This window comes from Neolamprologus brichardi, chromosome 16 (genome assembly GCF_056152115.1).
Source record: "Neolamprologus brichardi isolate AB-2024 chromosome 16, ASM5615211v1, whole genome shotgun sequence".
Classification (NCBI taxonomy): domain Eukaryota; kingdom Metazoa; phylum Chordata; class Actinopteri; order Cichliformes; family Cichlidae; genus Neolamprologus; species Neolamprologus brichardi.
The window spans coordinates 13,980,804-13,998,278 of NC_142119.1; the positions used below are offsets into that span (position 1 = coordinate 13,980,804).

Consider the following 17,475-nt stretch of genomic DNA (forward strand, 5'->3'; position numbering starts at 1 on the left):
GAATTTAAAAGGGCTACTCAGTAATGGTCTTTCGCATCAGAGCTGGCTGAAAGTCTGGACGACTTAATCAGAGACGTGCTTTCTGAACACTGGAGAAAGCAATACAAATAAAAAAGGGATGCTCATCTGGCACATCTCTAGGTACTCCAGGGGTACATAACTGTGTTAAAAAAGTGAATTTGTCCACTAACAGTTCCAATATTGTCATGTCATCGCAGGAGGTAGAATTATGTTATTGGCAATGGTAACAACTGTGAAAAAAATCATCAAGAAAAACACTGTGCAAGATGTCCCAAATAAGATTCTCAATTAGATATTTACTTTGGATTTTTGTAGAGCATGGGTCCCAAACTTCAATGAGCTGTGGCACTGTCATCTCATGCGAGGGCCGCTTTAGTGTTAAGGTTGTACAATAAAACAAACAAACAAATATTTACGAAAATGTAAATGTTTTTTCTCACTCTTAACTAATTGAAGCCTTTCATGAACTACCAAATAATTATAATTATATAACTATAACTGTTTGCATTTAACAAAATGACAGTGCAGACATAAGTGAAAACTTTTCTTTACAAATAACTAACAAAGTCAATCCCTCAACATGTTTGTGCTCTCTGCTCATATTGCCTTCAAATTAAATCACTTTGTGTTTTTTAAAGAACTTATTTTAACATTGGACTCAACAACAAACAAATCCTCCCCAACAAAAAAATTAACTTCAAGGGCCAAATTGCATTATATTTCTTCACATAGGGGTGATGTAGGCCGCAAGTGGCCCCCGGGCCGCGAGTTTGAGACCCCTGTTGTAGAGCATGGAATATTTCATTTTTGTGTTGATAGTTTGGATTTTTGAAGCAGGCAAAGTCTTTATAAGCTGAAGGTTGCTCCTTTTGGCCTTTACATTCTCGAGGTAATGCTGACTGAATATGGCAATGTTTTTCTGGTGTAGATGTAACAAAAACATTATAGTGGGATTGTTTAATCCCACTATAATGGGATTAAACAATCCCATTATAGTCCATAATATCCATATTGCACAGGCTTTCCACCATATCTCCCTGACAACTTATTTTTTTCTGTTTTCTGATCCGCATACAATCCATAACAAGTAGAAAGTCTGAAGACATAAGTGAAGTTATCTTTTTATGGAGCACAACCATTGCGGATATAAATAATTTGGTGATGCTTTTCCTATTAAAACTGGTCAAATTGCCGACTGCGATAAATGTCTACCTGATCTCATGTTGTCTGTTCATTTGAACCAAATAAACAGCAACTCTGCAGTGAAACTTATTAAATGGTATCCTGACAGACTTAGTGCTGGATGCTGTTTGCTAACTTCATCGTTTTAACTTGTTCACATATTAGTATTCCCACAACTTGCACTCCTCACAAGCAGCCAAAAAATGCTCAGTTTATTTAAATTGTTAGTTCAGAGGAAATTGATTACATGAAATGTTTCAGTTATTCATGTTTTTAAATCTTATCATGTTGCTCACTTGTAGCTGAACAAATTTCTAAAAACAAAAGAGAAGAAAAAACTAAAACTTTCTACCTTTACATATTGCACAGGCTCTCCACCATATCTCCCTGACAACTTATTTTTTTCTGTTTTCTGATCCGCATCTAATGCTTACTTAACTGGACAATAAATCAGTTTTTGTGTGTTTTCATACCACAAAAAAGGAAACGATCTCTACAGTGTTCATATTTATATTTATAGTGTTTTATATTTTTACATAAACATATAATGACTTCAAAAACATCTGTTAGTAAATGAAATATCCTTTACACTGAAGACAGAAATGGTTGTCATACTACAGTTGGAAGCTTCTATTTATTTTCTTTATGTGTAGCAACAATACCACATGTATACACTACATGCATTTCCACTAGTGTGGCGTCACAAAATAACCCTTTAGTTCCCTGACTGCTCAGTAGGCTTCTATGCCGTGTTGCTGGGTCAGGAGTTTGCACAATAGACGCCACACGTCCTATGTTCCCACGGTGCAGGTATAAAAGTAACAGCTACCACTGACAGGAATACACAGAAGCCACAGCTCAGTCCTGAGGAACCACCAGAAGACCGTGACCATGGGCAGAGTATGTAAAGCATGGGAAAGATTTTTATTCATTAAAAAAAAAGAAATCTGTGGATTCCTATTCTAACGAGCTTTGTTGTTCTTTCAGATCATCTTCTACGAGGACAGGAACTTCCAGGGTCGCTCCTATGAGTGCATGAGCGACTGCTCTGACATGTCCTCCTACCTGAGCAGGTGTCACTCCTGCAGGGTGGAGAATGGCTGCTTCATGGTCTATGACCGCCCCAACTACATGGGAAACCAGTATTTCATGAGGAGGGGCGAGTACGCTGACTACATGAGCATGATGGGCATGAGGGACTGCATCAGGTCTTGCCGTATGATCCCCATGGTAGGAAAGCCGTGCTGTGGATATCATTTTCCTCCAGATATTCTAGAAGGGTTTTCTGATTCTTTGTTGTGAACTGTTTCCCCTACAGTACAGAGGCCAGTTCAGGATGAGGATCTATGAGAGGGAGAACTTCGGTGGTCAGATGTACGAGCTGATGGACGACTGTGACAACATCATGGACCGCTACCGCATGTCCGACTGCATGTCCTGCAACGTGATGGATGGCCACTGGCTGATGTACGAGCAAGCCCACTACAGAGGCAGGATGATGTACCTGAGGCCCGGAGAGTACAGGAGCTTCAGGGAGATGGGAATGAGCGGGATGAGGTTCATGAGCATGAGGCGTATCATGGACATGTGCTAATTTTACATTTTGACTTCAATAAATGATATAAATTTCTAAATTCTTGTGTCATGACATTTAATTTCATTACTGTGAACCTTTTTAAGATCATTCATACTGAATTCAAATGCATTGAGTATCAGTGGAAACCACCGAGTAAAAAACATGTTTTCATTCTTCTTTTGAATGGCATCTCCAAAAGACTGAATTACCACCTGTTTCTATTTGATTTGTAGAAGCCAGCTGTGGTAGACAGCGATATATAGATATGCATCCAGCCTGCCGATATTCTTATTAATGCCTTTCAACAGTGTCGTTTCCAAGAGCAAATTCTGATTTGGTCCTGTGAAACAAACTAATGTGATATTCTTTATAAGTGTCTGGTTGGCATTTTTGGGTAACTTAGAGAAGTAACATTTCAGTATCACAGCCATTAAGAAGTAATCCATTACATTACAGCATCACATCCTTAGAAACAAATTTGTAAGCAAATTTTTGCTTTGCCAACATATAACACCACATACACAATGGTTTATTATGCATATGGGCACCGCATAAAAATAGAAAGTAAAGTATATAATTTGTAACTATGTTTTGATTTATGTATTTGCAGTGGTTGATGCAAATATCATGAACGTACTGAATTTAACAAAACTAGAGAAAATAACCATGATAATATGAAGAGATTTGCTTCATTTTGGGCTCAGGGTCAACAAATTATCAGTATTTATTAGTAGTAGTCATTGTTTTGGAACATCAAAGTGATATAGTTTATTAATGTAGTTCGATTCTGCCATCTGAAAAGCACAATGTCAGCAGTAGTGATCTTCTGATTTGCAAAAGGAGAAATTAATCTGAAAGGCAATGACAGTACAAAGATATAAGGAACATAATTGTGTAGTGTTTTTCTTCAACTATCTGAGTATTCAGGTGAATATATTTCACCAAATCTTTACACAGATTGGTTTTGATAGACTGCTCGAGAGCCAATTAGAATGCCTGAATAAGTAACATGACCACAACAGAGATGATGTTTGAGAACTGACCGATAAAAGCAAGGCACCAACGAAAAGTCAGTGGCTCATATGGAGAAACTGGAAGAGTAGGTTTCAAATAAATTTTACCAGCTGACCATATTTGATGGTTGTGGAATTCCAGGTGGAGTTTATCTTTTTTTTCTTACTGTCCCTGCATGTGTTTCTTCTAGATAATCCAGTTTCCTCTTACAGTCCATATGCATTAGGTTAATGGTGATTCTCACTTGGCCATGGATGCAGATGTAAGAACATGTGGCTGTCTGTCTCAGTATAGTAAGAACATGTAAACCCCAGCCATCTAAGGATTCAAACCCAGGACCTTCTTACTGTGAGTCAGTGATGCTAACCACGGAACCACTGTGCTGCCTCTAAATTCAGTTCCCCTACAATCCTAAATGATTTCAGATCATTTGCACTTCAATCAGTTTTGATAAAAAATATTTGAAAACTGGTGAGGTAGGCAATCTTGAGAAAAACAGCACGTGGTTGACCCGGTCTCTCTACAGGCTACTGGGAAGAGTAGAAGATGCCACAGTAACTTTGTTCAACTCAGTTTTAAAAAACTTGGAGAGAAAAGGTTCTCAGCCACAATATTAAAACCACTAATGAGGCGAGGTGATTAATGAGTATTAATCATTCAGTTACAATGCTTTGCTTTTCCAGAAAAGTTTAGAGCATTGCATTCCTGTGGACCTCACTTTGACACTGAGCACCTGCCTGAACTTAGCTCTGAAGTGACTCATGACACACAACAGAGATTCCAAGGCTTTGTTTTGACATCCAAACTCCCCAGATGACAGTCCAATCAAAGAACTCCTTAATGAGCAGGAATAAACCTTTCCTCCACAACTGCCTTTTAGAAATGTACTGCAAGCACTTTAAAACTACTTCAACAGAGGGAACATGTCTGTGTGAAAAGAGGAAGTAAAGCTTTTAGAAGTGCAGTGTATACAGTTACTTCCTTTTCTAAAGTGGTGTTTTTTCAAGATGTTTGATCTTTTTTACGAAAATAGTTTATAATCAGAAAATATTATCAAAATTATTCAAAAGAAAGACAATGAAAGTAAAAAAAAAAAAAGACTAAATACCTAATAATCTCATGGCCCAATCCCTATTTTTAAAACGTCATAGCAATGGAAAATGTCAAAAGATGAAGACTAAAGAACATATATACATTCATCTGCACAATATGAATCTGCTGAAATCATTTATTTTGTTCATGAAATAACAAACAAACAACAAACAACTCTCTTTTTTTGTAAATACCACCACTTGAAAACATATTAAATATACAAATACCTGCCATAGCATTGAAAATCGCAAATTCAAACTCAGTTATAACAAATCACCAAGTATACTATTTCTTTTTCCCTCTTTAACTCACACTCAGGAGTGTGGCAGAAGTTCGTATTATTAGCCTTGAGGGGCTCACTTTTACATACCTGATGAAAACAAATCCACAAACTATTATCTACTTATCTGGCTTGATAACTGCTATCTGGCTTGTTCGTATAAACTCACTATTGTACTATACAGCCTGCGGAAAATCTATACTTTTCAAAAGTCACTCACATCTATATAAATAACGTTCTAAGCTATTTTTATTATTAAAAAAAACCCCTCTGCTCTTGTGAAAGGAAAATTCTGTTAAGAGGTTATGACCTTGTTGGTATATGGGTAAGCAACTAAAAACTGTATAGGCTTCTATAACAGCTTGCTGTGTCAGGGCTATGAACAATGGAGAGGCAAACTGTCTTTGTCTCTGGCCAGGTATAAATATAACTTGTTCAGACAGCCAGTGCATCAGTTCAAAAACAGTTCTCTAAGAGACCTGAATCACCGCAGTCAACATGGGCAAAGTAGGAAACTAAATTGTTAAATCAACATTAATTAGCCTATACTTAAGTTATCTTGGAGAACATGATTGTAAAAATGTCCTTTAAACCCATTGTACTTTTTTCAGATCATCTTCTACGAGGACAGGAACTTCCAGGGTCGCTCCTATGAGTGCATGAGCGACTGCGCCGACATGTCCTCCTACCTGAGCAGGTGTCACTCCTGCAGGGTGGAGAGTGGCTGCTTCATGGTCTATGACCGCCCCAACTACATGGGAAACCAGTATTTCATGAGGAGGGGCGAGTACGCTGACTACATGAGCATGATGGGCATGAGCGGTGGTATCAGGTCTTGCCGTATGATCCCCATGGTAGGTCTAAAGTGGTGGTACTTCCATATGAGACCTTTTTGGAATTAACACAAGTTTTATGTTTAATTTTATTTTGTCTTGTGTCTATAAAACAGTACAGAGGCCAGTTCAGGATGAGGATCTATGAGAGGGAGAACTTCGGTGGTCAGATGTACGAGCTGATGGACGACTGCGACAGCATCATGGACCGCTACCGCATGTCCGACTGCCAGTCCTGCCACGTGATGGATGGCCACTGGCTGATGTACGAGCAAGCCCACTACAGAGGCAGGATGATGTACCTGAGGCCCGGAGAGTATAGGAGCTTCAGGGAGATGGGAATGAGTGGAATGAGGTTCATGAGCATGAGGCGTATCATGGACATGTGCTAATTTTACATTTTGAATTCAATAAATGATATAAATTTCTAAATTCTTGTGTCATGACATTTAATTTCATTACTAACTCAGAGAAGTAACATTTTAGTATCACAGCCATTAAGAAGTAATCCATTACATTACAGCATCACATCCTCAGAAACAAATTCATAAGAATACTTTTGCTTTACCAACATATAACACCACATACACAATGGTTTATTATGCATTTGGGTACTGCATAAAAATAGAAAATAAAGTACATCAAGTACATAAGAATATCTTTTGATTTTATTGAAATACATTTTGTGTGGCAGAAATAAGAGCGATGCAAAAATCAGATGTATACAGGTAACATAAATGGAGCTAGGATTAGGTTAGCACACACTACACACAGCAGATCTCAGTCGTGGTCTTTTGCATCAGAGCTGGCTGAAAATCTGGACAACTTAATCAGAGACGTGATTTCTGAACAATGGAGAAAGCAATACAAGTAAAAAAGGGATGCTCTTTTGGTATATCTCTAGATACTCCAGGGGTACATAACTGTTCAAAAAGTATGAAAAAGTGATTTTGTCCACTAACAGTTCCAATATTGTCATGTCATCGCAGGAGGTAGAATTTATGTTATTGTGAAAAAAATCATCAAGACAAACACTGTGCAAGATGTCCCAAATAAGATTCTCAATTAGTTATCTACTTTCAAGGTTGTAGAGCATGGAATATTTTATTTTTGTGTTGACAGTTTGGATTTTTGAATTAGGCAAAGTCTTTAGAAGCTGAAGGTTGCTCATTTTTGTTTTACCAACATTGAACACCCCTTAGCATTTACATTGATCCTGTTGGTTATATGGTCCAGGGAGGGTGTAGCTTTCACTTTACATATGACTGCATTACTTCACCTTACTGCATAGGAAGCTGGCATTGGTGACATCTCCTATATCACATTACCAGCTTGTTTATTTCCCCTTGAGGACACGCTTCAACCAAAAATCAGAACAGTGTCGTGGAGCTGTGGAGCTTCTTAGTAGCTGGCAGAAACTGATTGTCACCACAAAGTGTTGATTCAAAATGTCCTCTAGCACCAATCACAGGTATGGTGATAGGTCAGAGTGTCAGTTGCTACTGATAAATGAAAAACAGCAGTTTCAAGTGGGGGATGCTGTGGGGTAAACAGTTTTTCATGATGGGCGGTGAGGGGGTGCAACACATTCAGTTTTAGAATTCATATTTAATGTTAATTATGGCTACACATACTTCACAGTGTGTCTCTATCCAGCCTTCCTTCCTCACCCCAAACGTTGCGACAGATGGCCGTCCCTCTCTGAGCCTGGTTCTGCTGGAGTTTTCCTCCTGTTTAAATGGTGTTTTTCCTTAAATGGTGTGCTAGCTCACCGAGGGTTATATGATTGTTGAGGTTTTCTCGGTTTTCTTTGTATTATTGTATGGTCTTATGTTACAGCATAGAGCACCTTGAGGCAACTGTTGCTGTGATTTGGCGCTATATAAATAAAGATGCATTGAATTTAAAATGTACTTTTACAATGTAATGGCCTTTCTTGTTGCCATCTCACTTGCTGACAAGTACTTTAAAACATTCATTTGTAACCACTGCCAGTAGGAATTGGGCAGGTACCCTGTCAAACTAAACTGTTAAACAAATCAAAACTTGAGTTTCTGAAATAACCCCCGATGTGAAAAATACTATTGACATATTTACATGGCAACTTTAAAATTGGAAATCATTATTTTTTATGTATTTCTTCTTATACAGAACTATAGACAGCACAATCTTATGGGTTTACTATATCCATGTGTGATTTTAGACTTTAAATAAATGCACTGGCTGCTCTCATTTACTATATAATGTACTGCATTTACTCCATGCTACGTCCACACGTACACAGGTATTTTTGAAAACAGAGATTTTCCATTTCCATTTTGTTTTTTTGTTTTTTTCTTTTTTTTTTATTCTGTCCACACGTGCAGTTTTGAAAAATATCTCCGTCCACATGTAAACGCAAAAAACGCAGTCAAACGTTGTCAAGAACATGGCAAATCCTAGCTGTGTCGGAAATGTTGGCCAAACAGAAGTCTAGAAGCCTGGGAGGGAAAGAGTAAACAGGGTTTTATGCAAACCTGCAGTACTTCTGGAAAGTTTTTGTGTTTTTCGGGAAAGGTAGCTAATTTTGTGTTAGTTTTCAAGTGCCTTCATTTCAACCAAAACAGTATTTTGGCTGGTGTAGACTCACAATTTAGGAATAAACAAAATGCATACAGCATGCATAAATTTTAATTTTAAAAAAATTAATTTATTCCAAAACCGACATTGGAGTCAGGATGTAGGTTGTGAGAGCGTCTGTGTTGAATGGAGAATGCCTCTGCCTCTGTCTTTCTAAATAGTGGGACAGTAACTGCATGTGTGTATATGTAAGCGTGTAAAAACTGCAGATAGACAGATTAACAGCAACAGTATTTTGTCTACATCTGCCATTGTAGAAATGTATCTCAGGTCAAAAACGGCACACACCTTTGACGTTGCGTGAGTAAATCTCTGTTTTCCTCGTCCACATGTAAACGCAAAAACTGAGTTTTTGAAAATCTCCACCCCGGCAGGAGTTTTTAAAAAAATCTCCGTTTTCAGTGATCGAAAATGCAGTTTATGTGTGGACGAAAGATGCAAACGCACAGAAAAATCTGCGTTTTCAAAAGTACCCGTGTACGTGTGGACGTAGCCTCAGTCTCAACTACAGTGCAGTGAAAAAGTTGCACCCTCCTGATTTCTACTTTTTTTTTTTTTTTACATATTTGTCATATTGAAATGTTTCAGATGATGAAACTAATTTTAATATTAAACAAAGATAATCCAAGTAAATGTAAAAGCTGTAAGAAGGTCCTGAGTGGCTTTGTAACTCTTTCCACACTGACAGGTGTGACTGACTTTGTCTGATTCTTTAGATTGTGGTATGTGTTCCTTTGTGAGATCTATTAGCCTACTTCAGTTTGAGACACAGGTTCTATTTAAGGGATTTCTTAATCAAAAAATGTGGCTGTAATCAGACCTGCGGGTGCATTCTTAGTGATATTATATGTATTTATTTGTTTTTTAGCTAAATTAATTTTGTTTCGGATGCTGTAAACAGTTTCCAAACTTACTCAATATCTTTTCCAACTTTGAGTTGGGATTTAAAAAAAGTATTTTTTATCTTAACTTAATGAATCAAATTGTTTTATGCAGGTATCAGGTATCAATAGCAACTTTTTTTAAAGAACTAAACTTGTACAATACTACTCTCATGATGAATTAGTCCCTAGTCATCTAGTCATCTAGTGTTGCTTGAATGACAGAATGATGTCATGTAACACTAACAAATTCACTATTATTAGATACATAATGACAAGTGAGCCGAATCTGGCCCTTTGGCAAATATACGTGATTGATTTTAGTTTTCTGTTAACACAGAAACTTTTTAACAAATCAGTTGAAGATTCCGATAAAAATCGAAATATTTATTTGCAATACACAGGACCTTATAATGTATTGATGCTACTTTGAAATAAAATGTAATTGATTTGTTATATTTACACCTACCTTATTCAAACCATAAACTCCTAAGAGGCAGTTTGCTTTGAAGTTTTGGTTTATAGTTTTGATTTTGATTTCTCTCTGTGTTTTTTAATAGCTATAAGTAGTAGATACATAATTTGTAACAATCTATTAACCACAATCTATTATGAAATACTAAAAGGGTAAAGCGTAGACTGAAATAAATAGCTTTTTCTTTCTCAAATCCATAGAAAAACATGTTCTCAGCTTAAACGTTAAAGAAATCCTTTAGGTTAAGGCAGATAAAGGGCTATCGTTAATGACATCAATTAATAATGTTTAGTCCTGAAAATGTATGAGTATCCTTTCGTGAGACTATCATGGTCTCACGAAAGGATACTCATTTCTATAAATTAGCAACTTACAAATGACAGGGCCATACAGTGTGGTTTGAAAGGCTAAAAAAGGGACTATTGTCTGTTTCACTGTATTGTAACTCCAAAAAATGCTCATTGTATTGAGTTCCCTATGGAAAAATCCATTCTAAAGTCTTCTAGGGGATCCAGTCACATGGACATGTAACAAATGTCCTGCACTCTATAGGCCTCTATACCATGTTGATGAGTCAGGGCTTTACACAATGGGAGCCAGAGATTCTTTGGGTTCAGCCAGGTATAAAAGTAACAGTTAAAACAGGACCATCGTCAGTGTACCACTCACACAGTTTTACGAAGTAGTACCACACTGTGAAGCAACTAACTGGGACCATGGGCAGGGTATGCGTATTCACCTCATTAACTGCTGTCATCATTGGCTAAATTTTGTATTATTTTGAGAGTGGTTGTTGACGGGTGTCTGCTGAATCTAACTCCAAACCAATGTATCCCTTTTTTTCAGATCATCTTCTACGAGGACAGGAACTTCCAGGGTCGCTCCTATGAGTGCATGAGCGACTGCTCTGACATGTCCAACTACCTGAGCAGGTGTCACTCCTGCAGGGTGGAGAGCGGCTGCTTCATGGTCTATGACCGCCCCAACTTCATGGGAAACCAGTATTTCATGAGGAGGGGCGAGTACGCTGACTACATGAGCATGATGGGCATGAGGGACTGCATCAGGTCTTGCCGTATGATCCCCATGGTAGGAAAGCTGTGCTGTGGATATCATTTTCCGCCAGATATTCTAGAAGGGTTTTCTGATTCTTTGTTGTGAACTGTTTCCCCTACAGCACAGAGGCCAGTTCAGGATGAGGATCTATGAGAGGGAGAACTTCGGTGGTCAGATGTATGAGCTGATGGACGACTGCGACAACATCATGGACCGCTACCGCATGTCCGACTGCATGTCCTGCAACGTGATGGATGGCCACTGGCTGATGTACGAGCAGCCCCACTACAGAGGCAGGATGATGTACCTGAGGCCTGGAGAGTACAGGAGCTTCAGGGAGATGGGAATGGGAGGCATGAGGTTCATGAGCATGAGGCGTATCATGGACATGTAAAAAAAAAAAGTATAGAATGAACAAATAAATAAAACTTTTGACTAAATGTTTGTGTGTTACATTGATTATTATTAATTTTACCATTCTTGTATCATGTCACTAAAACCATCCGATGATTTTAGTACAGAATAACTACATCTTTGGCATCAGCACTGACACAACTGGATGGACAACCAGGTATAACAGATGGGCTCAACTTAATTTGGTGTTACATAAAAGAAATCACAACCACATTTCTGAAAAACTTGGCGTCCTGTGCAAAATGCAGATAAAAACAGAAAACAGTTATTTATATATACCAGAAGGCCATAATATATTCACAGTACAGGGTGGGCCATTTATATGGATACACCGTAATAACATGGGAATGGTTGGTGATATTAAAGTCCTGTTTGTGGCACATTAGTATATGTGAGGGGGCAAACTCCTCAAGATGGGTGGTGACCATGGTGGCCATTTAGAAGTCGGCCATCTTGGATAGGAACTTTTGTTTTTTTCAATAGGAAGAGGGCCATGTGACACATCAAACCTATTGGTAATGTCACAAGAAAAAGAATGGTGTGCTTGGTTTTAACATAACTTTATTCTTTCATGAATTATTTACAAGTTTCTCTTTGTTCACAGCCATTGACGTGTCAAAGAGGATAACACGTGAGGAGCGGATCGAAATTGTGTTGATATCTGGTGAACGCAGTAACCGGGTCATTGCAGCAGATTTCAATGCAAGACACAGTACGAGACCACCCATCTCCCATGCTACCGTTAGCAAACTGCTTGCTAAGTTTCGTGAAACTGGTTCAGTGTTGCATTTGCCAAAATGTGGACGCAAGAAAACTGTCACTAATGAAGAAACATCAGTGGCTGTCCTAGCTTCATTCAGCAAGAGCCCACAGCGTAGCACTCGCCGCATGTCACTGGAGAGTGGCATTAGTCGAACATCCCTTCGGCGGATATTAGGTACTCACAAATGGCACCCTTACAAACTCCAGCTGCTGCAGCATCTCAACGAGGATGACCCAGATCGGTGCACAGAATTTGCAGAATGGGCAAAACAAAAATTGGAACAGGACCCTCAGTTCATGCAGAAGATTTTGTTCAGTGATGAGGCAAACTTTTATGTGAATGGTGAAGTTAACAAACAAAACCGCCTTCGTTGTTGCCTTCGTTGTTACCTTCTTGGCTCTCGCAGCAGGTTTCTTCCTGGTAGACCGGGTTAGTGTCTTTGGTCTGACACTAACCCACATTGGATGAATCCCTCCAAGACTGTTGGAACAACAAATGTGATGGTTTGGTGTGGTATATGGGGTACTGTGAGGTAGCGTGACATAAGCAGCATGGAAGGTGATAGGAAGACAGCATCTGCAGACTGTTCAAGTTTCTTTTAAGTATTCTTTATTTTCTGGCGTCGCCTTTCAACAATTATTTCACAAAACATAAGAACCTCTCAGTCAAAACCTCACCTGCTTTATATAAAATTCTACTCACACCTGGATCTCATTAACCTCCACCATTGGGAAAACAGGGTAGACTAAATAACACAGTCTAGTCCAAAGAAACAGGAATAAAATAATTTTTCCACTTAACAAACTCATTCACCCAACTAAACAATTTGAAAAGTCAATCTCTTCACTTACAGACTCATGAGGTTATTTTAAACGAAATAAACAATTTTACACAAAAGAAACACCCCTTCATTTGGTTACACCCAATTGACATGATCAGTGACATATCCTATAAAATCAGGAAGTACTGGGGCGGCCATTCCCACATACCCGTTTTACACATAGGACCTGTCCAGAGGAACACACAATGGTAAGTATAACCAAACTACATAAACAAATGAAAGATTCAAATCAATTAATGACGAAGTGACATTTAGCTTTAAGTACATTTGCACAGATGAAATGAATATAACCAATGCTACCACAAACAGACCCGGGATAGTATGTAGAGCCAAGGCTACATGTGCTGTGTTTACATTAAAGCATTATGATAAACTATAAGATAACAGAACACAGAATAACAACATACACAAGTGACAAATGGCAAATGACTTCTCTCCTAGCCACTTTGTCACATTCCCCCCCCCTTAAGTCTGTTACTCTTCATAGGAACGGGAAAGGAAGTCTGCCACAACATTCTTTTTCCCTGCTCTATACTGAATCTTAAAACAATATGGCTGCAGTGAAAGATACCACCTCGTGATTCTTGCGTTGGTGTCTCTCATTCTGCTCATCCACTGCAAAGCTCGATGATCGGTTTCAAGCACAAATTCACCTCCCAGTAGATAGTATTTCAGAGTGTCCAAAGCCCATTTTATTGCCAAAGCTTCTTTTTCAATTGTGGAATACTTCATTTCTCTGGGGAAGAGCTTACGGCTTATGTACTGAACAGGTCTTTGGTCCTCTCCATCACCTTGCAGCAACACAGCTCCCAGCCCAACTCCTGAAGCATCAGTCTGTACAATAAATGGGCACGTAAAGTCCGGACACTGCAACACAGGCTCATTACACAAACAGTTTTTCAAATCCATGAATGAAGCCTCACACTCTGGAGTCCATTTAATATTGTTGGGGCATGATTTGCGAGTCAAATCACTAAGAATAGCTGATCTGGTAGAGAAATTGGGGATGAAACGACGATACCAGCCAGCTAAACCCAGGAAGGATCTCAACTTTTTCTTTGTAGTTGGAGGAGGACAAGAGGCAAGGTTCTCGACCTTACTCACCTGAGGGCGGATGACCCCACCCCCAATGACGTATCCCAGGTACTCCACCTCGGTCTGTGCAATGTGACACTTTCCAGGGTTGATGACTAGTCCAGCTGTTCTGATGCGTTGCAGGACATCAGCCAGATGTTTCACATGGTCCTCCCATGTCTCGCTGAATACCACAATGTCGTCAATATACGCTGCTGCATAGCCATCAGCTCCTTTCAGAACCAAGTCCACCAGCCTCTGGAACGTGGCTGGAGCTCCATGTAGTCCGAAAGGCATAGTTCTGAAACGATAAAGTCCGCTGGGAACCCTGAATGTAGTTAAATCCCTTGAGGACTCTGTTAGGGGGACTTGCCAATAACCTTTACAAAGGTCGAGTGTTGTGAGGTACTTAGCATTACCCAAGCGCTCAATCAATTCATCCACTCTTGGCATAGGATATGCATCAAAAACAGAGACAGCATTAAGTTTTGAGAAGTCAACACAAAATCTCTGTCTTGCATCATTTTTCTTGGGGACGAGTACCACAGGGCTACACCACTCACCTCTAGATGGCTCTATAATCCCCGTTGCAAGCATTTCTTCCACCTCCTGTTTCAATGCTGGCATTAGCTTTGCTGGAACTCTGGAGGTGGTATCCCTGATGGGTGGTTGATTCGGACAACGCAGGCGTATGTCATGCTGAATAAGATGGGTGTAGCCTGGCTTTGTGCTGAAAAGCTCCTGTGGCATTATGGCCGCGAGCTCCTCCTGTAGTTCTGATGATAGATGGCTCAAATCCGGAAATAGCTCTTCTTCAGTACTGGTGGGAAAGAATTGCTCTTGAGGCTCTTCTTCCTGCAGTACAACACGAGCCCACAACTGAAGTGATTGCTCAGGCTTCCCAATCCACTCTCTCAACATGTTGACATGAAACACCTGGTGTTTTTTACGACGATCTGGCATGTTGAGCTCATAAGTAACAGGGCCAACCCTCCTGTTTATCACAAATGGCCCCTGCCATTTGGCTAAGAGACTGCTTTCAGTGGTTGGCAAAAGCAGCAACACTTTTTGTCCTTCTTTAAAGGCCCTCCTGCGAGCAGTCTTATCATAGTTCTGTTTTTGACGTTGCTGGGCACTTACTAGGTGAAAATGAGCCAGTTCCTGAAACTGTTCAAGCTTGTCCCTCATTTTCAACACATAAGAGAGGGAAGAGCACTGTTTTTCAGGGCTAGCTTCCTCCCAAGCTTCCCTAAGTACATCCAGTGGACCTCTGACATTATGGCCATACAAGAGCTGAAATGGAGAAAATCCAGTTGATGCTTGTGGTACCTCTCTATAGGCGAAAAGCAAAAATGGAAGCCATTGGTCCCAGTCTTTTCCTGATTCTCTTACGAACCTCCTCAGCATTGATTTCAGGGTTTTATTAAACCTCTCAACAAGTCCATCAGTTTGTGGATGATAAGGGCTCGTTTTGATTCCGGTAATTCCCAGAAGTTTGTAGACTTCCTTCAGCAGGTTGGAAGTGAAGTTTGAGCCTTGGTCTGTCAAGATTTCTTTGGGAATACCCACCCTTGAAAACATCTGTATCAGACAATTAGCTATTTGGCGGGCTTTGACCCTTCTCAATGGGAACGCTTCAGGATACCTTGTTGCATAATCACAGATCACTAGAATGTACCTATGCCCTGAACTACTTCTCTCCAATGGGCCAACAATATCCATGGCAACACGAGAAAAGGGGATGTCTATCACAGGCATAGGAATGAGTGGGGCTCTGTCACCTTTCCTACTCGGGGCTGTCAACTGACACTGTGGACATGATTTGCAAAATTGGACAGTGTCTGAAAATTGCTGTGGCCAAAAAAAACGAGTTACCATTCTGGAAAAGGTTTTAAGATGTCCTAAATGGCCTTCCCAAGGAACTGAATGAGCCAACTGCAAGACTACAGGCCTTAAGCTTTTGGGAACAACCAACTGGTCACCAACTTTGCTACGACGATATAGTCGTTCATTCTTAACAATGAATACTTCCCGTACTCTGTCTGTAATCTGTGCCGATTCTTGGGTGCTCTTAGCAAACAGGGGTGCTAAAGAGGGGTCCTCCCTTTGGAGTTGGACAATATTGCTCGGGACAACCAAGAGCTCATCAATCTCTGGTTCAGGAAGTGACTCAGCAATTTCTGTCCCCCTCACTTTTTCCTGTCTTCTCTGCATTTTACTTTTCTTTATATGTGGCCTACTGAGTCTGTCAATATCTGGAATTTCATTGTCTGCATAGGGCAACTCACTCAAACCTAGCTCAGAATGAGAAGCTTTATTACCAGACCTAGTGACTACTAGCAGACCTTCACATGGAACATGCAGATTCTTCTCTTCTCTGTCCTTCTCTGTCTTTGCTAATAACTCCCCAAGAATTGGCATGTCCCGGCCCAACACAATCTGGTAGGGAAGTTTATCAATTACTCCAACTGTAAGTACATACTCCTTTTCATTAACTTGAAGGCAAACATTGGCAATAGGATAATCAACATTATCACCATGAACACACCAGACTTTCACTTTACCACAAAATGTGGTGTCGCTAGGGAGACAATCTTGTCTGACAAGTGTGCGGCTACTGCCTGAATCCAAGAGGGCAACACACGGTTTTCCCTCAATGAAAACACAGATAGTGTGCTCCTGATCACTGGAGGGTACTAGAGACTCTGTTTCTTCCTCTAGCAAGTCAAAACACTGTGGTGAAAGACACATGTAAGTCTTACTGACTTGCTGACCTGGGCAATCTGCCTTAAAGTGACCTGCTTGACCACAGGCATGACACACCAACGGGCCTCTCTGCCTTACTTCTCTAGCACGGCTACTGCTAGTGATTGGGAAACTTTGTTTAGGGCTTTTAGCTCTGTACCCATTCCCACCCCCTGACTTACCCACAAATACAGGGGCTGAACTGGGTTTTCCTACCATGTACCCTTTTTGTGATCGTCGGGCTGCAAGAAAAGCCTCTGCCATCTCTGCAGCTTCTTTTGAAGTGGTGGGGTTGCGCTCTTTCACCCAGGTCCTCAGCTCTGGGTTAAGAACTCTGAGAAACTGCTCCATCACTATGACATCTCCTATTTGGTCCTTTGTCTTCTCCTTTGGAAGCATCCACTTTTCATATAGGTCTTTAAGGCGCGTTCGCAGCTCTTTGGGTGTCTCATCGTCCTTCACCGTCATATTGCGGAATCTGATTCGGTAAGTCTCAGCACTTATTTCAAATTTTTCAAGAACGGTGGTTTTTACTTTATCATAGTCCATTGTCTCTTCAGTGTCCATAGCAACATATGCCGCACGTGCTTTACCACTAAGAAGTGGAGC

General features: G+C 40.0%; 3 protein-coding genes across 3 annotated transcripts; all 3 read left to right on the forward strand.

Moving 5' to 3' along the window:
- Window positions 1–2,049: 2,049 nt before the first annotated feature.
- On the forward strand, window positions 2,050–2,837 carry LOC148098200 (gamma-crystallin M3-like). The gene is made up of 3 exons (XM_087830179.1): window positions 2,050–2,103; window positions 2,191–2,433; window positions 2,522–2,837. Exons 1-3 carry the CDS (start codon window positions 2,095–2,097, stop codon window positions 2,795–2,797), a joined length of 528 nt encoding a protein of 175 aa, XP_087686305.1. The 5' UTR covers window positions 2,050–2,094; the 3' UTR covers window positions 2,798–2,837.
- A 2,774-nt stretch (window positions 2,838–5,611) lies between these two features.
- On the forward strand, window positions 5,612–6,430 carry LOC148098201 (gamma-crystallin M3-like). Its single transcript, XM_087830178.1, has 3 exons — window positions 5,612–5,672; window positions 5,777–6,019; window positions 6,115–6,430. Exons 1-3 carry the CDS (start codon window positions 5,664–5,666, stop codon window positions 6,388–6,390), a joined length of 528 nt encoding a protein of 175 aa, XP_087686304.1. The 5' UTR covers window positions 5,612–5,663; the 3' UTR covers window positions 6,391–6,430.
- A 4,194-nt stretch (window positions 6,431–10,624) lies between these two features.
- On the forward strand, window positions 10,625–11,469 carry LOC148098202 (gamma-crystallin M3-like). Its single transcript, XM_087830127.1, has 3 exons — window positions 10,625–10,698; window positions 10,820–11,062; window positions 11,151–11,469. Exons 1-3 carry the CDS (start codon window positions 10,690–10,692, stop codon window positions 11,421–11,423), a joined length of 525 nt encoding a protein of 174 aa, XP_087686253.1. The 5' UTR covers window positions 10,625–10,689; the 3' UTR covers window positions 11,424–11,469.
- The last annotated feature ends 6,006 nt before the right edge of the window (window positions 11,470–17,475 follow it).